Below are 26705 nucleotides of genomic sequence, written 5' to 3'. Positions count from 1 at the left end.
GACATGATTTGATTTGTGACACAAATAACTAAAATGATTCAACAGTTTCCACAGGGGAAAGAAAAAAAAAAGGAGGACATTTAATTTGAGAACATACTTAAGGAGTAGAAGGCTGCAAAAAATAACCTCTACTGAATTATATTTCCTGTTAGAGAAACAGTTTCAAGTGCCAACTCTTGAGTCTCTCTCTAAACTTCTCTAAACAATCCTGTGTGGTAATCTAATGAATCCAATCAAATAATATGAGATAATTTGGGGAAACACAAAGCATAAGTATAAGCTCAGGGACTTAAGTCATTAAGACTGGAAAAAAAAGTTGATTGGAAATACAGAATTTTTAAATGTTACTGTGACAGAGTAAGTAGTGAGAGAAATGACACTTGCTACAACAATGTTTAAGTAATTTAGCATTTATTATTTTAGTAGAAAAGAAATTAAAACAAAATAAGAAAATGGGATATAGTAAAATTTGAAAAACTACTCAACAATACACTTTACAATTATATAAAATACATTCATATTAAAAACACTTCTACAAAATTCAAACTTCATCATGTTTAGATGTTTCTTACATATCTACACACAGAATTACTCATCATGATACTCATGAGCATGTTTATACTGGTGATCATGTGACATGTGTTGTTTGCAAACACCATAATCCACAGAGACTCCTGCATGACCTCATCTGTCATCCTTTCCATCACCCCTGCAAACAAGAAGGGGCTCAGAGCTGATTCCTGATGTAATCTCACCCCCAGCTTGAACTGCTAAGATACAACCACACACCTCACTGCTGTCTCACTGTCCTCATACATGTCCTGCACCACCTTCACATACTTCTCTGCTACTCCTGACATCCTCATGCAGTACCCCACACGCTTGGCACCATATCCTTTCACTAGATCCACAAAGACACCGTGAAGCTCCCTCTGACCTTCCTTAAACTTCTTTCTCAGCATGAAGCCACATGCTGCCATATCACTGACTGTCACCTCTCTTCTTAACTTAGCTTTAACAACTTTTGCCCACAGGATCACGTTGTGACTCGACTTTAATATCCAGCTGTATAAAAATGTTGATGTTCAAAAGTTTAAGAATTAATTTTTTTTTAATGTTTTTGTTTGTTTTTTCATGTTGCTGTCCACCTTCTCTTGTTTTGTTGATGCCATGCCTCTCTTTAGGGACCTTTAAAAGTAAACACATAAAATGAAATAAATGAAAACAGAATAAAGTCAAACTAACTGAAGAACAGGTTTAATGGTACTGAAGACGTTTAAAAGGGCTACAAATCTGAGTTTCATCATTAGGACATCTAATTAAAGCTCCCCTCAAACCCAATGATAGAAAAGTTTGATGCATATTTCATTCCTGAAACTCAATATTTAGTACAGTTAATATTTGTACCTGTAGCTGAGTTTGGATCTACATTATGGTAGTCAGAGGTTTCCTCTGGATCATCACGCTTTCCTGTAACAATAACACAGAAAATGTATGTGGGTATCATGTCTCTGAAGGTCCTTTAAAATTTAAACAGTACAGTATACAAATAATATGTTATTTATTGAAACCTATATGTTACATATATTTACAGGCATGATATTCAGAAGTGCACATGCTTTTGGCTACATGATACATTTGCATTTATAATTGAACATATTATAACAATTGAACATTTTTCATATTTTTTGTACTCACTCCTCTGTCCAGCACTTCTCAGCTGAAGAGAGATATTTCTGTAGTCGTCTGTCCGTCCACCTAAAATGAGGACAATTGTACTATTTTAATTTTTATTTCTCAGTAAAAGTACGATTTTGATCTACTCGTTATTTAAAAAACAAAGAAATATCTTGTACTGTACCAGTGTTTTCAGAAGGTCTACATGACTCATAGACGTTCATGTCACCTTTGGGTCAGTGAGAATCAAGACAATGATAAAATAATCACTCTGTGTGCAGTAAACTTGCAGCTATATTATAACTGTGAAGATGAATATGAGTATAGAAATGTTCAGCAGTAAATGCTCTTATTTTGTAACAGGTGTGTGGCTGACCGTGAAGAAGAGAGGAATATATTTGCTGCTGATTTTCATCCTGGCTCATAGTTTGAACTGTAGCAGCAGTCTGACTGGTTTCCTGAGACTGGGCTGGTCTGAGGTTTTAAACAGGTTCAAGTTACAATGAATGTGTTACATAGTGTTTGTTCACTGAAGACAAGAAAAGAGTGTTTTACCAACCTGATACAAAGTGTACCTATGGAGAAGACAGTAGTAATAATATTAAATGGGTGAGTATTACAAATAAATTATAATTGTCCATACCATGGCAGTGTCTGGCAGGTAATATATGAAATAAATAAAAATAAATAAATTCACCCTTTGGTTTTTTGTGCCAACAACAGAGCAGCAGGGACAGCAGGAGAATCAGTGAGACACCACTAACCAGCCCCGTGATTAGAGAGACAGAAAGTGAAGATCTGGATCCTATAATGATAAAGAATAAAAATTAGCTTCATCTATAATGATATAACCCAATCAATTGAATACATCATGGACAAAGGACACTCTGGGCCTGACAGGCATTTTCTGGGTTGTCTGTAAATGTTTTGTTAAATCAGAAAGTCATCTCATCAAACTGTGGAGATGGAAAATATTGTAAATGGTTACACAGTAATGACTGGAAGATTAAATAATCAACAATTTATAAAAGTGGCTAAAAATATAAATTATAAAATACAGTTTTAGTTCAAAATAAGGGTTTGCATACTTTACGTGGGCAGGACCATTTTAACCTTCTTTTAACCTTTTAATCTTCTTCATTTTCACACTTAGATTTTGTAGACTGTCACTACTGGCCGGCTGGTTTTATTTGATGAGCCTTTTGTTTAAATCTTTTGAAACAGAGACAGCAGGGTATTTCTTTTCTGTCTACAACTGTATCATTCACAATTACCTTTTACTGACATCAAACTTTGTGGTGACTCGTGCCCTGAATATTCACACTTGTAGAAGCCTTCATCAGACTTTGACACTGCAGGGATATTTAGCTTTTCTCGGTCATCATTTTGAATTAGTTTCCCATTTTTGTAGAATGCAACAGTGGAATTGAAGTTTCCTGTCCTCAACTTGCAGCCAAGAGCAACAGAGTCCCCCTCATTGACTGGATGGACAGGGCTCACCAGGATCACACCAGTAACTGTAAAAGCCATTAAAATATGAGAGAACTTACCAACATACAGTCTACTGTTTCCCTCCTTGTTTGGTAAATGAAGACAGTGGCACCAACAGCTCTAATCCTGTTCTTTGTTATGTTTTATTAGTATTATTTTTCCTCACACTTTTAACCACAGCATGATCATTTAAGTTAAAGCTGGATTTCAGATGCATTTTTGGCTACATCCTCTCATAATTATGAATACTGTTATGACACAAAGCTATTACCACACCTATAATCATGGGCTCACATTTCTGCTTCATCCTCTGCAGTGTTGGATTTATTTGTAAATAAATAAATAACTCAGAAATGAGCACAATGTGTGCAATGGCTGTACTGTGAATTTAAATCTTGTTGGTGCCACTTAATGAAAAACTAAACTCTTGGTATCATCATAGTTATGTGGAAAATATATTTCTAAAATGTAGATATTGAACCATATAATGAAACATGTCAAACATTGTATAAATACATGTTCTATTCTGCTGTATACACATTGTAATAAGATGACTTGCAGCAAGGATAGATTGTTTTTTCCTAATGCAATATAAACTAATGTGGTACATACAGTATTCTGTTGATTGTTTGCACGTCTATGTTGCAGATTAGTCAGTGTTTCAAGGTTACTATGCCATTCAGAAATACAGGCTACAGGTCTGACATGCAAAGAAGAGGCCATGTGGGAACATCATTCAGTGTCTTGTTTTGGCCAAAACTCATTAGAATGAAACCGAGATAAAGCAGAAAATTGTTTTCTTGTTCAGATTAATAAAAATTTGAAATTCTTTTTAAAATACATAAATGCCACATCCACTGGACTAAAGAATAGAAGGATCATCTACGTTGTTACTAGGACTCAGTTCTAAAGTTTGGATCTCTGATGGTTTAAGGTGCTTTACTGACTATGGAATATGAGTTGCTTGTCTCATCTGAAAAGGCACCATCAATGTTGAAAAGTATACAGAGATTTTAGAGCAAAATATGTTCTCATCCAGATGACTTTTTTCATGAAAGTCTTTGCATATTTGAAGAGTACAGAAGCTGAATTGGGCTGCCTGGAGTCTCAGTCTTTCACCATTTGAAAACAATTTGTGTATCACGAAATGAAAAACATGACAAAGAAGACCCAGGATTGTTGAGCAGATATAATCCTCTATCAGGAAAATATGGGATAATATTGCTCTCCCAAAGGTCCAGCAGCTGGTTTCTACAGTCCCCAGATGTTTATAGACTGTTGTTAAAAGAAGTGGAGATGCTACACAGTGGTAAATGTGGCCCTGTCCCTTTTTTGTGATTTGTTGCTGCCACCACATTCAAAATGACTTATTTCTTGCAATTATACACTTTCTCATTTTAAAAGCTTAAACATAGATACTGCATTCTTTCTTTATTTATATTTTACACAGCATCCAAACTCTTTAGAATTAGGAATGTAAAGACCTACAATGTGCAGTGATGTTGATTCCATTGCTGAACTGTCCTGATTCAGACTCACACCAGTACACAGCATCTTGGTACCGGTGCAACCGGTGGTACCGGTAAAGATCTGTGTTGCATGTGGATTCAGTCATTATCCCCCAGTTTCCACATTCCCGGAGTTTTCTCAGGTATCTGTGCTGAGTAAATGTCATCACTCTCCACTGAGAAGAGTTTCCAGAACAATTCAGAGTTACTGAATCATAGATGAAGTGCTGCACACTGTTAGGACTGACTGTGAGAGAGGCTGCTGAATTTAAATCTGTAGAAAAACAAGAACTGTCATTTTTTTCTTGATAGATTAATAGATTGGAGACTGTGAATGTAATAATAACACTTATTTTTTTCTTTTTGAATTAGGAGCAAAAATACTGACCTGCAGACCAGACTAACTTTGGTTGACTGGGATCAGTGTGATACTCTGGGTCTCCTCTTCCAGCTCTGCACACATATCCTGCTGTGTGTGTCTGTCCATGAATGATGTAGGAGTCCTGTGCAGTCCCACTGCCATCAGGTAGCAGCTCATAAATGTAATATTCATAGCTGTATGTTTTCAGATCAGGAACAGCTTTATACCAGTAGAAGCTCCATCCTGCAGACGGATGTTCAACCTCACAGTTCAGAGTTACTGAGGCTCCAGGACTCAGCCATGATGGAGACACAGTGAGGACAAGACGGGGTTCTGTTGGGAAATTATATTTTCAGAGTGAGATCAAGTATAAGATCCTTAAGGGCAGATTGTCTTTTAACAAATGCAAGCGCACAATTCACATTACATTTATAATCCACTCACCATAATCTATCTTTAGTTGAAAGGATGCACTCCACATTGTTGAATTCTGTTGTGCACTTCTCATCCTGCCCTTACACCAGTAGTGCCCACGGTGTGATGTAGAAACAGAGTTAATCTTGTATTCATTTTGGTTTGGAGGTTGATGTGAGCTGCTAGTTGCCCACTCATAATCCCACTCAGTGTCTTCTCCTGGGATCTCACATTTCAAAGTGATTGTCTCTCTGCTGTATACCTCAGGCCAGTTTGGATGCAGAGTCACAGCAGGCCTGTTTCTAACTGTTAAACAGATAATAAAAAACAAACAAAAATAACTAATTAAATGACTTTTTAACATCTTCCATTAATTAAAAAAGAAACATTCACCATGACTCACCAGTTTGTTTAATACTGGTCACATCACTGTAGTCTGTGTAGTAAACTGGGTTGCCTCGTCCTCCTCTGCACCAATAGTCTCCTTCCTGTGATACACCGACTTGTCCATCAGAGTGGAGAACAACTTCTGCCATCGTCAGTGGGTCTGAGGTTTTCTTGCCTCTGTACCAGTAGTAACTCCAACCAGGAGTAGATAGTGTCACAGAGCAGGTCAGGGTGACTGTATCACCTTCTAGAAAGACTCTGTTGTCAGCACTGATGCTGGTCTTTGGTCTGTTTCCTGTTTAATTTAGAAAAAAAAAAGTATAATAAAATTACAGTGAAACAATTACTGCCCCTTTGCTTTAGAGACAATTACAATTTTACAAATAATTCTTAAACGATACATACCATATCTTAGGCTATGTTCACACTGCAGGTCTCAATGCTCAATTCCGATTTTCTGATCAAATCCAATTTTTTTGTCTGCTTGTTCACACTACAAATAAAATGCGACAGCAAACGCGGTCCTGTGTAAACTGTTCACGGCCCTCAAAGCGGCCCGCATGCGCAAAAGAAGACGTCACACACAACGCGCTGTGTTTAGACCCAGAGCAAACAGTATTATTTGACTGTTTCAGACTTTACGTTTCCCAATTTTGCTTTAAGTTATAAACTTATTTTTGTTATTTACATATGGCCTAATAATGATCCTTATTGCTGTTTTAGAGGAGCGGTGCTTCAAAGGATAGTTGCAGATTTCTGTCAGAATCTGCAGATTATACAGTACAAATAAAATGTTCACGTTTCTACAACGTTGTCTTCCCAACAGTTTCACTAACATCTACACTGGATGGCCAGGAAGCGTTCACGACGTCTTCTCCAGCGCTGATAATTGGCGTCTGTCTTGTGTCAGTGATGTAAAAGACGGATTTAATGCGACATGACCGTTCAAACAGCAGTCACTTTCTAAAACATCGGATATGTATCGGATTCAGTACCACATACAAAAGTGACCCAGATCTGATTTGAAAATATCGGATTTGTGCTGTTCACACTGTCATACCATGATCGGATATGGGTCGCATAGGGTCAGAAAAGTCGGATTTGATGCGCTTTCACCTGCAGTGTGAACGTAGCCTTATTCATGCATCACATATATGAAATATTAACATTTGCAGTTATATGCTTTTGTCAAACTCTGTTTATTTTTGAAGTCATCTGGTGGTAACAAATGCACTGTTATGAAAAACTAAGGACCGCACATTGAATATTCAGTTCTTAATAAGGAATATTCACATATCAAAGTCTAATTTTGTTATTATTTATTTTGGCAGAAGAAACTATATATATACAGTATATATATCTTCACATCTCATTGTGTTCACTCTCACTTCAACAGTCAGGAGCACAGCAAACTAAATGTGTAAAGGTTTAAACAGGGAAAGCTTCATTACAAATGCTGAGTCACGAAGTTCTAATCATATATACCTGATGTGATACATCTATGTGTGATTTTAGCCATTTCAAGTGGAAATAAATATGAGGGTGCCCCAAGACACTGCATTTTTTAAGAGTTACATATTGCAGATAATTCCCCAAAGTCCTTTTCAATTGTATAATTATATTACTTTAATCTCCCAGTATTATTCAAATATATATTAAATTGAATTGCATTTAATTCTGACGTTCTCTACCCTTTTCATCAATATTCTCAAAGCAAATATCACATCTGCAATGCTCTTCTAGCCATGACTCCATCCTGCTTGCTTACTAATCATCACCGCCCTTCTCAACTTAGCTTCAACAAGTGTTTCCCATATTTTCATGTTATGGCTCATCAGTCTCATCACTGTCACTACAGCTCTACAGTTCACCCTTGTTTCCATCCTCTCTCTCATTTTCTACATTCATGAGTTCTTCAAAGTATTCCTTCAATCTTCTCCATCTTCTCTGCTATAACTGGAGCTTCGGTGGATCTAACCTGTCTATCCGGCTCTACTGAACTTGTCAGTGGAGACTCTTCTTCCAAGGCAAATGAAGATTATGGGAATCTTCGCCCACTAAGGCGCCCCGCTACAACATGAGGAGAGGATATTTCATTTGACTTTTATTAATGCTAGATCATTAACAAACAAGGCTTTTCTGTTAAATGAATTCTTCACCTCACAGGACTTTAATGTTTCCCACAGAGGCTTGTCTTAGTGCTGGTGAGTCCAGCCAATTCTTATAACTACCTTCTCTTGTCTGTTTTCAGCTCCCTTTGCACTACTGACAGAGGTGGGGGTTAGCAACTGTTTTCAAATCCAGTTTCCAATGTCGACAGTCACTGTCTAACCCATTCTAAACCATGAGGTGTAGACATTTATACTGTGCTGTGCACTCTGATCTACCGCTAAGATTTTTTAAATAGAATTTGTAGAGTTTGTGGGTGAAATAACACTGAATTATGATCACTTCTAAAGGCCGGGGTCTTTCTGTGTGGAGTTTGTATGTTCTCCCCGTGTTTGCGTGGGTTCTCTCCGGGTACTCCAGCTTCCTCCCACAGTCCAAAGACATGCAGTTTGTGGGGATAGGTTAATTGGTAAATCCAAATTGCCCATAGGTGTGAATGCGCGAGTGAATGTGAGCGTGAATGGTTGTCTGTCCCTGTGTGTTAGCCCTGTGAAAGACTGGAGACCTGTCCACGGTGTACCCCGCCTCTCGCCCTATGACAGCTGCGATAGGCTCCAGCGCCCCCCGCGACCCTGAAAAGGATAAGCGGAAGCGAATGGATGGATGGATGGATGGATGGAGTCTTGGTTAAATAATGTCTTAATCTTGTTGAAAGACTTAACCTCACTTACTCAGTGACTTGTCCAACACAGGTAAAGGGACACACACACCAGAGCTTCTGTCCCACACAGATTTATGACACATGTATTTCAGACCATGATGCTGTTTTACCTTCTGTTTCTTGGTTCTCAAATTAAATAGTAGCTTTAAGCCCAGCTTATCGAATTCACATAAATTCTTTAACAGGATCTTTGTTTTCATTATATTTTAATGATCTTAAACTTTTCATTTGAAAATACTTTATGAGGAAGCACTCGCTCTCTTACTAGTTGATAATAAATGAATTCTTACATGCATAATTGTGCATCTGAATACTTTTTTTACTTACACATAACACACATTTTTCACATAATACTACTGCTATTAGTTCTAATTGTTTTATACTTGATGAAATGCTTAATTTACAAAACAGTCATTTATAAACAACAAAAATGCTGTCATTAATGACCTGTTAATGAAGAATAATGATTTTATCATTATTAGTTGTAATGTTTATTATGCCATAAGGTTTTATAAATGATCAATCATGCACCAATAAGTTAGTGATAACTCGTACTATGTAGTTGTAATATAAACTATAAAATGTTATAAATTGTTACCCTTGTGTTTTATATAGGCATAACAAAATGAAACTTTCTTACCAGAGACTGTCAGTGTGATGACATCACTCCACTCTGTCACAGAATACAGCTCCTGTTTGTTTTTACCCATACACCTGTAGCTTCCACTGCTGATCACAGATGCATTAAGATTGATGGATGCATCATTTGCCAGAACTGTGCTTGAGTCGGGTTTGCTCCACTCATACTCCCACTCAGTGCGTCCACCTAAAGAAATCTGACATCTAACAGTGATCTTCTCACCACTGAATATCAGAGGCCAGCTGGGCTCCAGGGACACAACTGCTTTGTTGGAAACTGTTTACAAAACAAAAATCTAATTGGTCCAGTTTTAAATATTTCTGCATCCCATGTTAATCCAAATGAAAATGCTTAAACTCACCTCTTTTTTCAATAGTGACTGGATGACTGTCCTCTGTGAAGAAAACGGGGTTTCCTCTCCCTCCCTTGCAGTAGTAGATGCCTCCCTGTGTGACAGTGATCATTTGATCTGGTTCTTTGTTTCTAATCACCTGAATTTCTGAAAAGACTGAGGCACGTCTGAACCAGAAGTATTTCCACTCATTGTAGCTCCCCACAGAGCAGCTGAGTGTTGCATTGCCTCCAGCTGGTATTGTTCTCCTATCAGCAGTAATTGTGGGTCTGGGTTTATTTGCTGTTTGTTAGAGTAAATAAAGATGTTTTTCTATAGCTGGTCAGATGAAAAAGAGTAGATAAAATAACTCAAAGGTGATTTTACTTACAGACTTTTAGTGTAAAAGCATCACTCCAAGCTGTTGAGAAGAACACGTCTCTTCTACCCTTACACCAATATTGCCCGTTGTAGGAAAATGAAGCCCTGCTGATGTTGTATTCACTGTGTGTGGGAGGTGTTTTTGAGCTTGTTGTTCTCCATTCATACTGCCACTCAGTGTTTTCTCCTCCTTGGATCTCACATTTGATGGTGATCATCTCACCGCTGAATATCTGAGTCCAGTTCTGTTGCAGAGTCACAAAGGCCCTGTTGGACACTTTTCATACCAAACATGAATTAATACAGAAAAGTTTGGTCATCATAAATGTTTGTCCCTTTATTTCTTACAAAAGTTATCAAACTCACATGTTTTCTGAATGTGATACACTTTGCTGAGGTTTGTGAAGAAAACTGGGTTTCCTCTTCTTCCTCTGCACCGATAGATGCCTTCATCTGAGACACTAATGAAGTTCTGCAAAGTGTTCGTATTAATTGCTACTTCATAAGAATCTGGGATTTGTCTGAACCAATCATACGTCCAGCCAGCAGAGCCCTGAACAGAGCAGGTCAGTGTCACCGAGCCCCCCACTGGAATAGTTATCTTGTCTGCTGTTATAGTCGCCGTGGGTCTGAGTGCTGTTTGATTTAGAATATGTTGTTTTTGTTATTAACACATTTTTTGGGGGAAAAGCTCAACTTTAACAATTTCTCATAATATGTAGAATAAAAGGCTGTGAAGTTATTCATGAAGGCAGCATCTCATGTGACCAATTCTTCTCACTTCTCTCATATCATACTATATATAACATACACTTCGCTGTATGTCATGCACTAAAGTTCACACTGCTTCCTAATTTGGTGTCATCTTCACCAGTTGTCACAATGCTCAGCTAAAAGCATCATCTTACTTTATCTATTTACTTCCTGCTACATTTGCAGCCTTCACAGGTCGACTCTGAGTTTTTAACCTAGCAAGAAATTTCTGCTTAATGTTACTCTCCACGCCCTGCTGTGCAGAGATCATTACATCAACAAGAATAAAAGAAAAATACAAAACAGAAACTTTGGAATAACATTAATTGAAACTTTGATGCTGGAGTTGCACATTTAACGCAGCTGTGCTACTGGAGAATGAAAGCCTAATAAATATGATACAGTAGCTTACCTGATATGGACAGAGTCAGGTTATTACTCTGTTTTGTAAAATCTGTCAAGTCATTGCGGCGACCAATACATTGATAATTCCCACTCAGCTCTGCTGTCAGGTAAAGTGAGTAGGAGCTACTTTTAGTGAATTGGACCATTTCTTGAGCATTCCAGTTGAATTTGTAAAGCCAGTCAGTGGCATTTCCCTCTCTCATGTCACAGATGAAGGTTACAGACTCTCCAGCAAATAAATGGGACACGTTTGGTTTAAGGCTCAGCTCAGCATCTAAAATCCAACATGAACATAAACACACAGAAAAAGTTCAGACAAGATTTGGTTTTAATGAAGAGGAAGATTTCTCACTTTACAGGCAACACTTTATGTATTTACAACAGAAAATAATGTGTAAAAATGAAGAAAAAACAAGAATGTTATTAAATTCATAGAAAAATAAAAAAGGAAGAAAGCTGTTCAGTTACCTTGAGCGTCTCCACAGCAGAGGGTAATATTCAGCACTGTAACAAAGATTCACATCATTCAATAATCAGTGGTCACATGTCACAAATAAAAGCCTTTTTAATGAATAGAATTTTACCATTAGCAGCAATAGTTGGACAAACATTTCACACTCAATATAGTTCAGTCTTTATCAGGCAAACAAAGGAAGTTACTTATACTCACAGAATAAAGACAGCACACTGAGCGCAGTGAGCCCCATCCTCACACTGAGTCTGAAAGTCTGTCACTGCTACTGACAACAGAAACACTGAAAACGAAGTGAGAAACAGAGAATGTGAGAAAATAATAATGTTTCACCTGATTATGGGAGTAGAGACTTTCTGCAACCTTGTTTTCTGTGTTCAGCCCTTCACTGCTACTTCTCTTTTAGCCCTACATGAGGACACTGATGACAGATCTTATTTTTAACTGCTGACACTTCCTGTTTTACTGTGGACAGTGTGCAGACCTGACATTATATATGATTCCTGCTTCTGAAACTAAATTGTAACTGCTCAGATGATTATGTTTAGGAAAAGGATTTGTTGTAGTGTTTTAAGATTATAAGAGTGTCACCAACGGTTTAATTTAAAAACAAATTCAAAGAAAAAAAAAATGCAAAATTTATCATTGTCTGTCTTGTGTTTTTCACTACTTAAAATCTGGGGTTCAAATGAGAGGTAGCAAATAAATTCAAGCCTGAATGTAGATTTTCTCTGGGGCAGATTGTTAGAACAATAATGCTTTAAAAAAAAAAAAAAAAAAAAAAAAAAAAACAGAAAAAGAAGGAGCCTCAGCTAACTCTTATGTAGTGGCTTCCTGATGAGATGATGTGGGTGGCAGGTTGCTGCAGCTGCGTTCAGCCAGAGGCGGGAACCTGTAGTGGGTCCCGCCCATAGACAGAAACACATGCACAGAAGAGAGAGAGAGATAGGGAGAAAAACTAAACTTGGAGCAGGAAGTTTAGGAGGACTAGGAGACCATGACACTGACAGTTAGCATGTGGTTGATGAGCTCAACTTCTTTTTCACACCTTTCAATGTGATGCTAGATCAGGGTTTTGACATCATGTCAGACACTGAGCTTTATACATATGCAAACAAACTTCTTTATATATTTATAATGCATTCAGGAAAGGTGTGCAATTAAACATGCCATACAGTTAAAGATCAACAGGGTTTATAAAAGTATTACAGCATCTGACTCTCCTGTGGTTTTGAATAAAAAGTCCGCTGTTGTGTTTTTTTTTATATATAAATGAGGAAGTGTCAAGTGAAACGTTAGAAAATAGTTACTTCATGCAAGACAGAGGAATAAAGGTCTTTGCATTAAAAGACTACAACTAAGATACTGAAATATATGAGTTGTTTCACGTACTGGGAAATCAGAATGACAAATAGAACAACATAGTCATCCATTGCATGGCAGGTTTGTCAGAGAAACTCATCCCACGACCAGAATTCTCAAACAAAAATACCACATTTTATGTTCAACATTATGTCATGCACAGCAGCATGCAGGTTAGAAAAGTACAGCTGTAACATATGCAGTGTTAACTGTTAAGGACAAGAATACTACATGGCACAGATAAATATTTGTTGTTCAAATTCCAAACATCAAAACTTGACACAGAAGAATCGTAACAAGACTTAAGCAAGATGACTGAAAAAGAGGAACAAAATATAACAAACTATATCAGGAAGAGAACCCAAATAACTAAAACTAAGTCCCGAGAATATAAATTCAATTAAACTAACTAGTAATAAAATCTTTAAGTAAGCAAATACAAAACTCAAAATGCAACAACATAAGAATACAATCTACCAAACTCACCCAAGCCTGCGGTTCGACCACCGTATCTAGTAATTTATTTGTGATGACTACTCCTCACATATATGTTTTTAATATGTATGTATTTTAACCCTTAGATGCACACGTGGGGTCAAAAATGACCCCACGGGTTGTTTTTCTTCAAAATCTTTAAAATGAAAAGTTGTAATATATTCATATTCCAGGTATTCCTCATAAAATATGTTTGTAACATGAGGCCATTTGCATTTTTTATTTATTTTTTCATTAATTTAAAAAAAATGCAGTTTTTGTATCACTACCCCACTCTTCCACAAGTGGGGTCAAAAATGACCCCAAGCAGTTCCTATGGAATTTTCTATGAAACTTTCATTCTTAGCAACTCTTGTTGTCCCACTTACACTTCTGATGGATCAAGAGTTAATTTTTACACAGTAACATACATGATTTATAGTCAGGGCTGCACATAAGTGGTCTGAAGGTGCACATTCACTGTCAAAATAAAAGTATTCCCTGAAATTCAGAGAATACACACTTCTTTTGCGGTGGAGGAACACCAAAGTAATTGCTTACGGAGCTTGCTTATTCAACATCTTTAAGAGTTCTGAACAAATGTCTGTCCTCCTCCAGAACATCTAATGTACGCAAACGAGCGTTCCAACTTCTTATCTGGTACGCGTCTTTTATTTTGACAGCGAATGCACACCTGCGAACCATTTATGTGCAGCCCTGTTTATAGTGTCCTGTGCATTTCAAACATTGTCCTTTATGATGGTTTTTTTTTTTATATCTAAAGTAACATGGCTGCTATGAGGCCAGCTAGGATCCCTGTGGACCTTGGCCTACAAATGATCCTGGACGGATGGGATGAAGAGCCCATCGGAGGCATTGACTCAGAATCTGACATCTAAGATATAGAGGACCCAGACTATTGTCCCCCCCACTGAACAAGGCCAGTCAGATATAGAGGAGTCCTCTGATGAGTCCTCTGAAGAGGAAATGGATATTGAGTCTAACAGAATGAGCCCCTCTTACTGCTCTAGCCACAATATTCTGAATTAGTCGGCCAGGGTTTGCACCTGGGTTTAGTACTGTCTCCCCAGTAGATGCATGGAAGATGTTCATGTCTGATAATTTAATAGAAGAGGTGCTGTCATACACAAACATGGAGGCACGAAGAGTAGCCAGAGACAGGGGAAAAGAGTGGAAAAATGTAATCAAACTTAAGCTCATGGCCTTCATTTGATTTGACCATTCTTGCAGGAAGTGAGAAGAACTGGGATGTACCAGTCGATGTGTTTTTTGGGAGTCATCTGCATAACCCATTGTACAAGGCCACTATGTCAATTCAAAGATTTGAACATATTCGCTGTTTCTTGCACTTTGATGACAAGAGGACCAGAGCCTACTGACTGAAAACAAACCACATGGCAGCTTTCCGCTACATATGGGGCCTTTTCCTGGTCAACTGCAGACTGAAATTCATCCTCAGTGATTGTGTTACAGTGGATGAACAACTTGTGCCTTTCAGAGGGAAGACCCAGCTTCTGCAGTATATGCAGAGCAAGCATACAAAAGTGATACAAGTGATACAAAAACTGCAATTTCTTAAAATTAATGAAAAAATAAATAAAAATGCAAAGGGCCTCATGTCACAAACATGTTTTATGAGGAATAACTCAAATATGAAAATATTACAACTCTTTGTTTTAAAGATTTTGAAGAAAAACAACTGAGTTTATAGCAAAATGCATTGTTTCTATTTGGGGTCATTTTTGACCCCACTCGTGGAAGAGTGTAGGTATTGGTAGGTTGTGCATCTAAGGGTTAAAATGCTGTTATATTTGAAGCTGAAAGTTATTAACAATTATTTGTTAGCTCCCACTGACAATTTACCCAAAACCATGTGCTTTGATGACAGCACTTTACTGAGGTCACAAGATTGTTAATCTGAGGTTTTTTCCCCCTCAAAAACACACTTGGAGCAAAGCCATAACTAGGCTGAATAGACACTTGGTGTACTGTATAATGCTTTCAGATTAACCCTAGCTGTCTGACAATATTAGATTGGTGGGGATGTCATGGATCAGCAGAATGATAGACCCACTCACAGACCGGTTTGTTTACGTGTGAATAGAAACAGAGGCAAAGCAGCTGGTGAATCTCTAATGCAGGGGTGTCAAACTCCAGTCCTCAAGGGCCGGTGTCCTGAAACTTTTAAATGTGTCCCTGCTGCAACACACCTGAATAAAATTAGTAGGTCATTAGCAAGACATTATTGAACTTGACTGAATGCTGAGGTTACAACCCCTAACCCAGGGGTTTCGAACTCCAGGCCTCGAGGGTCGGTGTCCTGCAGGTTTTAGATCTCACCCTGGGTCAACACACCTGAATCAAATGATTAGTTCATTAGCAGGCCTCTGGAGAACTTCAAGACATGTTGAGGAGGTAATTTAGCCACTTGAATCAGCTGTGTTGCAGGACACCGGCCCTTGTGGCCTGGAGTTTGACGCCTGTGCCCTAACCCTACTTAAGTAAATTTAAATAAATGTAATTGTTTGGAATAATTTACTTCGTAAAGCAATTTTATTGCACCACATTCATTCACTCATGAGCTGCTGTGACATGAATCAAATGGCTGAATTGCCACCTCAGCATGCTTTCAAGTTCTATAGTCTCTTGCTAATGACCTATTAATTTTATTCGGGTGTGCTGCAGCAGGGACACATGGAAATGTTTCAGGACAGGAGGACTGGAGTTTGACATCCGTGTATTAGATATTTGGGAGTGGTGGTGAAAGTATTGAGGCTTTCCAAGGCAAACACGCACTGTTGTTTGAAACTCAGGGGGCTCGATACACACAGAGAGACTGATTATTCCACTGAAAGACAAACAAAAACTCATAAGAAAGAAGCAGAGCACGTACGTCACTGTAGCAATAATATGGCAACAACTGAGTATCTGCTTCTGTCTTAATACTCAGCTTGATTAGAAATGGTGAAGCAGGTGAATCTGATCAGCTGATCCTCTACAGGAGAGCAGCCAATGGGGCAGCAGAGAAAATGAGTGGAGCTTCCTCTGAAGGGAGGTAACACATGTCCACAAGCACACACACAAACACCAACAGGAGAGAGAGAAAGAGACAAAAGGCAATCACGAGAGAAACTCAGGGACCATGACAGGAAACTGTTGGGTTTATCTGGCAGAACCATGTTACCATGGACCTACATGGAAGACAAAGTATTCATGTCAGATAACAGCAGCATTTAACTTGACAGTGGCACTGCTGCATTAGAGTCTGCACTGGCTCTTTTTGTACCTGTGTGGGTTCTCTCAGGGTACGTCTGCTTCCTCCAAACATATGCATGTTTGATCAATCAGTGATTTGAAATTGGCTGGACCTGTGAGTGATTGTCTCCTTCCTACTCTGTTGACCCTCTGATAGACTGGTGATCTCTCAAGGCAGGGTACACCCCTCTGTGACTGAAGAATATGGAAATTTTAATCTACAGAAAATGGATGGATGAGTAGATGACTCACACTGGGCATTTTGTAGTTGCACAAAAAGAACAGGATATTCCTGAGAAGACCAGTCAGAAATGATAAAGTAATCAAAGGGCTTTTACATTATGAAAGTTATTGAAAACAGAAGTCTACGGGTCTACTTCAGTTACTGAGTGCAATAATTTATTGGGTGTTCTTTCTAAGCTGAGACAGTCAAAACTTCATTAGAATATTATTCTAATTTTAAATTGATGTACTGTAATTATTAGTGTTTTTATCTATTACCTTTGATTCATCATATCTGCTGTCTAAACACTCCTGCTCCTTTTTTTACAGCCAAGAATGAGACAATCTTTCTATATCTATAGAATAAAGAGATGATGTTTTTGTTGTAAAACTGAACAAATATACAAACAAATAAATACTGTATCACTGAGTGTGTTTGATGAACAAGTACCCTCATCAACATCCAAGGCATCAGCAGTTGCAAGACAGTAATCTGTGTATTAGTTGGTTACCTCTGAAAATCAATATCTAGGCTCCAATTTTTAACAGAGTAAATCCTGTAGTCAGACTGTACATAAAGTTATTATTTCTTTGTCTTTCCATGCACAGTTGTGGTGTTTATGAACATTCCCCACTCTGAGCCATGTATGATGTGATACCACTTTACTTACTTTACCATTTTAGGACACAAGCATTCAAGTCAATTTGAATCAGTTTTGTTTATTTATCAACAATTCACAATAACAGTTGCCTCAAAATGCTTTATTTTATAAGATAATCACCTTAAAATAAAAAGTCCGCTTTAAACAAGCACCTGGTAACAGCTGAGAGGAAGAACTAAGTCTGACACTGACAGAAAATAAAACATGTGGATGGTAACAGTCATGTGTGAATTACATCTATCTGGAGCAATGAAGCGCAGAAACAAGACCAAGTGTGCAAACAACTTCAACATGTTTTTTAAACAAACACAACAAACGAGACTGTAGATGTAACAATATATGAAGTTCATACAAACTGATTGAGTTTTCTTATAGGAAACACATATTCATATAACACAATTGCTCTCTCCAAGCAGCTTACATAAAATAAAATTTAAAGTTGATCTTTAAACATGGGCAATCGGGGCGATCATGGCTCAAGAGTTGGGTGTTCGCCTTGTAATCGGAAGGTTGCCGGTTCGAGCCCTGGCTTGGACAGTCTCGGTCGTTGTGTTCTTGAGCAAGACACTTCACCCGTTGCCTACTAGTGGTCAGAGGGCCCGGTGGCGCCAGTGTCCGGCAGCCTCACCTCTGTCAGTGTACCCCAGGGCGGCTGTGGCTACAATGTAGCTTGCCATCACCAGTGTGTGAATGGGTGGATGACTGGTTGTGTACAGCGCTTTGGGGTCCTTAGGGACTAGTAAAAGCGCTATACAAATACAGGCCATTTACCATCTTTTCCTGAAGCTGTTAAAAGAAGAAAATCAACTTTATAGGAAAATGTCAAGTGATGCTTAATTCATCCAGGGGAAAAGAAACATGTATGCTTATCATACACATTGACTGATTTTAGAAACAACACAGGAAACGTCTGTAAACATGCACTGCTCAAAAGAAATTAAAGGAATTATTTTTAATCAGAGTAAAACATCAGATCACTCAAACGTCTATCCTCGAGGAAGTAGCAGAAAATGCAGTTAACACTGGGTACACTAGAGGGGCAACAATGAAACAACCCCCCAAACAGGAATTGTTTTACAGGTAGAGGTCACCGACATTTTTTTCCCTCCTCATCTCTTCTGACTATTTTTTTCACTATTTTTGCATTTGGCTAGTGTGATCATCGTTACTGGCAGGGTGAGATGATCCCTGGATGCTACAGAGGTTGTACAGGATGTCCAACTCCTCTAGGATGCCAATTCAATTCATGCTCAAGAGTTTGTCACCCACTGTCAGACCCTATGCTTGTGCTGTGGGTCCTGGGTTCCTCCTGGTATGACGATGCCCAGCCTCATGTGTTGAGAGTATGCAGGCAGTTCCTGGAGGATTAAGGAATTGATACCACTGACTGGTCCCCACACTCGCCTGACCAAAATCCAACTGGGACATCATGCTTCTCTCCATCTGACGCTGCCAGGTTGCAGCTCAGACTGTCCAGGAGCCTGGTCCAGATCTTGGAGGAGATCCCCAGGACACCATTGTCTCATTATTCGTATGCTCCAACATTGTCAGGCATGCATTTTTATTTGTTATTTATGTATTGAGCAATCTACATGTAAAAACACTTGCAGTTCAATGAAAATCCATGTCTAAAAAGCATCCTAGTTTTAAAGTCAGATCATCAGTTGGTGCTATTATGATGAAAGAAAGTTTGACTTTATTTTGTTTTACAAAACAGTGGATAATCTCATTTTCTCCAATGATCTCTTTAATTGTAATGGAATCAACACAGTTTTGTCACTGATCCAGTTGGTTTTGCAGATCTTGTTATTAATCTGAAAGAAACGGTGCAGCATAATTCAGTCATTAAAGGTGATTTAGAACTAAATTTGCTTCCTTTAAAAGTTATTTGAGTTCATCATTACAGCAACAAATTACAGCATGTAAGCTATTTTATTTCTGCACAGTTACCCAGAGCTGTTTTTGATTTAACTTCAGAATAAACTGTTTCATCAGCTGCTGCAGGAGCTGGTTTCCCTGCAAAGAAATGATTTGTCAAATGTGATTTCAAGCACCTCTTTGTTCAAAGTGACAACTTGATTTATTTATACAGTTTTCCTTGTTGTTTACTTACCTTTGTGTCTCTTGGGTTTTGCTTTAGTGTAATAGACCTGTGCGTACAACAGGCTGTCATCTAAAAGAGGATGGACAGATGAGCAGCATTAAAAAACTTGAGTAGCTTTAATTTCCTTTATATTTTCTGTCAATCAACACCTACAATAACTCATCACATGAAATGAGTGAAGGAGGTTTTGAAGCTCTATTGAAGGTGAGATTTTATTACAAGCTGTTACTGTCATGTTTGAAAACCTGTTTCTTTCTCTGCTGATGTTGGCTCTGATTTTAGTGTCAGATCACTTCAACCTTCCTCCACCCTGGTTATTAAGGTCAGTGACTCTATAATACAATGATATCTAACCGAAATCATTGCTTAAAATGATGAAATAATGATGTAGTCAATGATGATTGCTTGCTAAGTAAAAACAAGAAAAAAAGGTGCGTATTATATTACTTTACTCACCGTTGTCTTTCTTGGTTTTAGCTGTATCGTGGGAGACCTCTGCATACAACACACTGTCATCTGAAAGAGGACGGACAGATGATCAGAAGTGTGTTTATTTTGATTACATTTATATATCTGTCAGTCAACAACACACTGATCACATAAACCTATTGAAGGTCTATTAAAGATCAAATGTTTCTGTCATGTTTAAAAACTTTTTATGAAAACCTGTTAGACCTCATTTTAGTGTCACATCAGCTCAACCCTCCTTCATCCCTGCTCAGCACGACCCTTCCACTAAGCTCAAATCCAAACCTTAAGGATCACTCTTCACTTTTCCATCTTTTCCATTCCATACTCCTGCAACAGTTCATGCCATTTATGTCCTTTGAAAACAAGATAATGTGCTCTCATCAACAGACTCCTCAAATGTTTCTTCTATTCTCTCTTATCTCTGTTGACAACAGCACTGAAATTAATTCCACATAATTCTTCTAGGTTAAAATATTAGAGTAACAATAATAATAATGATGTTTATTACATAACTTGGCATGGGAAAAACCAAAACAAAACGTAATTACATTAAAAAAAACTATACCAAAATAAAGAAAAAATAATAATCTCTGAAATGTAAAAACAACCAAACAAAATATAAGCATATAAGCAAAGATTTAAAAAAAATGAAGACATGAGGTTGATTTCTGGTTGTTGTCTCATACTGTTAGTAGTGACAGGAACACCAGCAAAAAGTGAAACTAGAGAATAATCAGTGAGGAGGAATAAGATGGATTCATAAAACAGATTCACAGTGGTTTACGTTTTGTAGGACAGATTGATCTCATTAAAGTTAAAATGACCCTGTGTTACACTGGAAGAACCAAGCATTCAGCTTCTTTTTTCTTAGCTCTGTGGTGTGCAGCTGATTTCTTATACTAACTATACCATGTTTAAACATAAATAATCACACAGTCTACATACTTCTATGCTACTGTATCTACTTTACCATTTTGTGTGTCATCGTGGTCTTTGATTGATTCATAAACACAAGCATCACCTAGAAAAACAAGCCAATGATAGGTTAAAAATTGAAAAATTCTTATGTATGGATTTGATTATCTTCTAAATCAGCAAACTAGAAACAGATAAATTGGACTTTGCGTTTTAAAATTGTCAGTAAATAAATTGATGAATAAAGCAACAACAACAAAACTTGTCATGGATCAGGCTGACCTTGAAGAGTAGAAGCATGTTGACTGTGTTGAGCTTCATCCTTGATCATGTGGTTCATAGCAGAGCTCTGATTTGTGCTCCGAGTCCTGGTAGAAAAAACAGTAGTAAAACTGTAGATTTAATAAGAAACACAGGATGTAGTTCTAGTACTGGAGAGGGGAGATTTTAACCAACCTGACAAAGAATGAATCTGTAAGAAAAGACAGTTACATTTTTTTTATTGTAACCTGTTGTGGTGCAGTAATAGTACATGCAGCATTCAGGATACATCTGTGATTTTCATTAATAATGGTCTCACCCTTTGATTGTTTGAAGCGACACAACAACAGCAGCAGAAGAAGAATCAGTAAAACTCCACAAACGAGTCCAACGATCAAAGGAGTGACAAATGAAGAGCTTTCAGGCTCAGGTGCTGCTGTAATAATAACAGGTTTTAATTAGACGTATTTATACAGATTATCAACATAATTTACATGAAAACATTTTAAAACATAAATACTACTTACAATATTACTATTCCTAATAATAACTGAAAAATATTTAATTTTCTTTACTGTCATCCTTCTCTGTGGTGATTATTTGTCTAAATAGTGATACAAAAGAAACTTCTGAATATCATATTACCTGTTCATCACTTATATGTCATATTATTTTGATTAGTTTGTCATTTCTATAGATAGTCATATGAGAAAGCTTCTAATCTGGAGCTGTTCAAGCTTGAACAAATGTACACAACCACTCAGCCCCAACCTGTAAGACCATTTAAAAGTTTCCTTTATCCATGTTATTTATAGTCATTCCTGTTCATATTGTAACTTGAGCAGAGATCTTTAACCCAACAGCATATTTTGATTCAGGTGAGTGGTGATCTATTGTGTGAATAGTTTACTCATTCAAAAGCATAATGTCAGTTTTACAGAGACAAAAGTTTGTATTGCTTTTCATCACTTTGTATTTATACTGTAAAGCTGGCTATGTGCTAATAAACAGCCTAAAAATGTTTCAGCTCAGAAGAACAATTAGGTTTGTCTACAGACAATGTGAATTTTTAGTAATGATAATCATACGGTAGATAATGGGCGAGTATAGAATTAGATTCATGTCTTCATGTATTCTAAATTTTGTATAAAGAACATAATGAATAGTGACAAATTGAAGTGATCACTCCAATCTGTTGAACACTTGTCTGCGCTCTCCCTTTACACCTGTAGACTCCATCATGGGTTTAAAAAGCATATTTAACTTCCTGAAGTTATTTTTCTTTGGATGTTTTGCATCCATGGAGAAGACACACTCAGCGTCTTCTCCATGGATCTCACATCTGATAATTATCTTATCTATCACATTTTGGGTTCCTAGAAGAATAAAAAAACTCACCCTTTCGATCAATCCTGACTGACTGGCTGTCCTCTGTGTAGTAAACTGGGTTTCCTCTTCCTCCTCTGCACCTGTAGAGTCCTTCCTGTGAGACACTGATTTGTCCATTTGAGTGGAAAACTGCATCTTGTGTGGTCAGGGCTTCAGAGGATTTCTCATCTCTGTACCAGTAGTATTTCCATCCAGATGATGATGATGATGGGTTCACAGAGCAGGTCAGGGTCACACTGCCCCCTACTGGAAGGTCTCTCATGTCAGAAGTTATTTGGGCCTTTGGTTGATCTGCTGTTGAGTTTAAACAAAGACAGAAAAGAATTATATGAATATATACGCCACACACAGGTTAAGATCACGCTGCGCTGATGTTGTCTGCATTAATGTTAGCTCTTGTATACCTCCTCTCCAGTTTCCAACAACACGTAGGCAGGAATAAGACCAAACTAAAATCATATGAGTACTCTGACAGAGGCCTACAACGCATTTTATTCTTTTAGTGTTTATTTAGATTTACTGCTTCATTATGATTCTTCTTTGGATTTATAAAATAGTTCTTGTGCTTATTCTGCATGATTCCTTCTTATTACCACAACAGAAGACTCATGAAAAGACAAGGAATGTCTTACTAATGGAAGTTTATAATTCCCAAATCATGTAGCTGCACAGAAAAATTTGAAATAGGAACACTTTAACTATGAGACTTTTAATTTCATGCTTTCATGAAGCGTTTTCATTTGTTTAGATTATTTGTTCATGGAAACAGTTTACTTTGATTAGGGAAAAGTCTTCTTCCTACATGATCAGAAAAAAACACCACATCACTGTTCAACTTTACAACAAAATGTATTAATTTATCCACCACTGCTCATGCAAAGTTCTTAAATAAAGTGTTTAAAGCATCCATTTCATGACAAAGAAAGAAGAAAAATCTTCACACAGTTCACCTCGGTTGGCAAAACAAACCAAAAAGTCAGTCACTAAAAATGTTGCTTGATACCACGAAGTCACTCTCTCTCTAGGATGCCTCATCCAATAGTAATGCAACTGAACAAGGAAAACATTGCATTACTTCTTTTAGCTCTATCAATCACAAAGACAACCAGTAATTAAAGAAAAAAAAACAATTATGCTGTTCATGCTTGTACTGACGTACACAATCACTCAGCCCCAATGTGAAAGATTATTTAAAGGTTTCTTTTGTCCATGTTACTTATAGTGTTTCCTATTAATATTGTAACTTGAGCAAAGGTCTTTAACCCAACACCATATTTTGATTAAAATCTTATTATCTCTAAATAATGGCAAATATAATATGGCTAATAATATACTACATCTCTTTGGATTGTTACAATAAACCTGCTCATCATCTGTTCATCATTTAACTTCCGACAGTACCCATTACTCTTTATGTATTTATTTGCTGGGGTACGGACATCTACAACTGATAGGCTCAGCCCCTTTCCATAGGTGCAGAGCAAGTGCAAAAACACACCACGAACAACACAGGTAGCTCATGAATAATTGGCAGGTTCAGCCCACACATTCTGTCCACTTTCTATTCCCACAGAAAGGACTTCAGTGTTTGTTTGCAAAAATAATTTTTTCACCTAATTTTTCCACCAATTTTCTGTTTATGTTTTTTTGTCATTATTGTCCTCAGGTGATGGAGCAGCAGGTCAGCATTGGCGTCTCTATACCAGCTGAAAGTTGATGACACAAAGTGGTGACAAACTGTCTACAATGAGGCTACTATCAGCTGCAGCTCTTTGTCTGACTAACAATGGAACATGCTTTGTAGACCATTGAATTCATCCTGTGCTGACCATTATGACATTTGTCAAATGGAGATCACACAACAGACATGACTTACTTGATCCTGACAATGTGAAGGCTTCACTCCACTCTGTTGAAGAATATGAGTCATCTCTGCGTCGACTCTTACACATGTAGTCTCCACTGCTGGACTCAGAAACTCTGAATGTCACATCATTATTGTGTGTCCACTGTGTGGGTGTCCTGGGTCCTCTCCATTCATACTCCCACTCAGTGGTTTCACCTCCTTCCTGCACCTCACATGTCAGAGTGATCGTCTCACCTCTGAATATCTGAGGCCAGTTGGGTTGTTGTTTTACAACAACTTTATTGGAAACTGTTTACACATATTAACAGTTGAGATACAAATAGAAACATGAAATCAACACAGAAAACTTAACATTGTATGTTTGATAATCATGAGTGAATGTATATTTCAACCTAAATGACTGAACTCTCAATGGTGACATCATCACTTATATCAGTGTAGTAAACTGGGTTTCCTCTTGTTCCTCTGCAGCTGTAGATTCCTCCTTGAGATACTCTGATATCTCTGTTTTGTTGATCTCTGATTGGATCTTCAGAGTTTGTTTGGGTTTGTCTGAACCACTCATATTTCCATCCATCAGAGCTCTGCACAGAGCAGGTCAGTGTCACACTGCCCCCTACTGGTATGATTGTTGTTGCTGCTGTCAGTGTGGCTCTGGGATAATATGCTGTTATGAAAGAGGAAGAAAAAAATATGCGTGATTCATTATAATGACATAAGAACATTAAAAACAGTTAATATTTATATTTTGATCTCTAAATAACCACAGTTAATCTGAATAATTACATAAAAACAAAAATGTGAAGTGCTTAAGACTGAAACAGTAGTTAAGATGAATCTTTACTGAATAAATAAAAAAGTGAAAACTGTTCAGTCACCTTGAGCGTGTCCAGTGCAGAGCAGGATACAGAGCACTACAATACAGACAGGAACTTCAGACATTATCAAACTAAAGACACTCACATATGTCTGTGTAGGTTGTCAATCATACAGGTCATGGTAGTGTATTTATGCCATATTTGAGTGTCTAAGGAGCTTGGTGAGAAACTGATTGGAATTCTTTAAGTTTCCTGAAGGTGTTTCATGTCTCTGCTGAGAAGCTTCTTCAGTTCTAAAACCAAATGGTGGAGAATCCCAAGTATTTAAACCATAATGGTGGAATCCCTTAAGAAGGCTGTTAACTCAATATTGATCATTTGCTTCATCACATGAGCCAAGGTGTGAAAAACAGTGTGGGTCATTATCACTAGAGGTTTTACTTTTTTAATTTTTAAAATCCTGTCCTGTCTGAAAGTCTTTGCAATCAGAATTACAATCTAAATAAATTTTTTCTGTCAAACACATTTTGCTTTTCCAAGGTCAGCTATTAATTTTCTACAGGCTCCTCTGGTTCATATGTTTATCTGTTTATTACTTTATATCTATTTGTGTTATTTCAGTTATTACATTATATGTATACAGATACATTAATAAACAATCTTAATGTGGTGTGTGTGTGTGTGTGTGTGTGTGTGTGTGAGAGGGGTGGTCGAGTCTGACTGTGTATGTGTCTCAGTCACAAATTGTACTTGATAATGAGGGTGGGGAGCCACAATAACAGACAGACTGAGATGGATCGGGGAGAAGTGGCCCATTTGCAGCCCCCCAGAGTACCAAAGACCTTCAAGGTTTCTGTCAGTGGCAAGACATTTTTAAACATTGAAAGAATACAGAAACAGTCAGAGTTTTGTTCAGAGAACTACGTGCGCACGGGTGAGTGATCGGGTGATACTCACCCCGAGGCTTTGTAGTCAGCTTTATTTATACATCGTAGCATTCCCTGTTTTGTCAGGCTGTAACAGACAATCTGGGCATGTATGGGACACAGTGTATATGTGTGTGTGTGTGTGTAGTTTCTATCTCGAGGAAAACAGAAGCCAGTTGGGTCCTGTTTCCAAGGGTGTCTGCAAGAGACTTTCACAGGAGTCAGCGAATACTGCGGGGCTCATGTGTATGTGTGTGAGAAGAAGCAAAGACAAAACATAAAGATATGTGAACACTATGTGCTTTCCA

General features: G+C 37.7%; 3 protein-coding genes across 3 annotated transcripts in view; all 3 read right to left on the bottom strand.

Annotated features, from left to right (window-relative positions):
* Positions 1–26705, bottom strand: part of LOC112846236 (low affinity immunoglobulin gamma Fc region receptor III-like) — a 700124-nt gene that overhangs the window by 486449 nt on the left and 186970 nt on the right. The window lies entirely within an intron of this gene.
* LOC109198782 (obscurin) lies at positions 539–11885 on the bottom strand. Its single transcript, XM_025904752.1, has 19 exons — positions 11849–11885; positions 11647–11682; positions 11186–11452; positions 10387–10656; positions 10031–10297; positions 9670–9942; positions 9309–9584; positions 5855–6133; positions 5482–5757; positions 5065–5370; positions 4657–4950; positions 2952–3194; positions 2375–2482; positions 2237–2252; positions 2054–2151; positions 1862–1906; positions 1699–1758; positions 1408–1470; positions 539–1188 (listed from the first exon to the last, which is right to left on the bottom strand). The coding sequence occupies exons 1-19, from the start codon at positions 11883–11885 to the stop codon at positions 1181–1183; spliced, it is 3222 nt and encodes a 1073-aa protein (XP_025760537.1). The 3' UTR covers positions 539–1180.
* On the bottom strand, positions 18584–25019 carry LOC109198777 (uncharacterized). The gene is made up of 9 exons (XM_025905685.1): positions 24663–25019; positions 22796–23080; positions 21717–21833; positions 21593–21608; positions 21419–21504; positions 21192–21242; positions 20207–20266; positions 19760–19819; positions 18584–19662 (listed from the first exon to the last, which is right to left on the bottom strand). The coding sequence occupies exons 1-9, from the start codon at positions 24736–24738 to the stop codon at positions 19574–19576; spliced, it is 840 nt and encodes a 279-aa protein (XP_025761470.1). The 5' UTR covers positions 24739–25019; the 3' UTR covers positions 18584–19573.

This window comes from Oreochromis niloticus, linkage group LG3 (genome assembly GCF_001858045.2).
Source record: "Oreochromis niloticus isolate F11D_XX linkage group LG3, O_niloticus_UMD_NMBU, whole genome shotgun sequence".
In the NCBI taxonomy this organism is placed as follows: Eukaryota; Metazoa; Chordata; class Actinopteri; order Cichliformes; family Cichlidae; genus Oreochromis; species Oreochromis niloticus.
The sequence above is the reverse complement of the archived record's forward strand: the minus strand, read 5'-3'. Positions and strand labels throughout refer to the sequence as shown.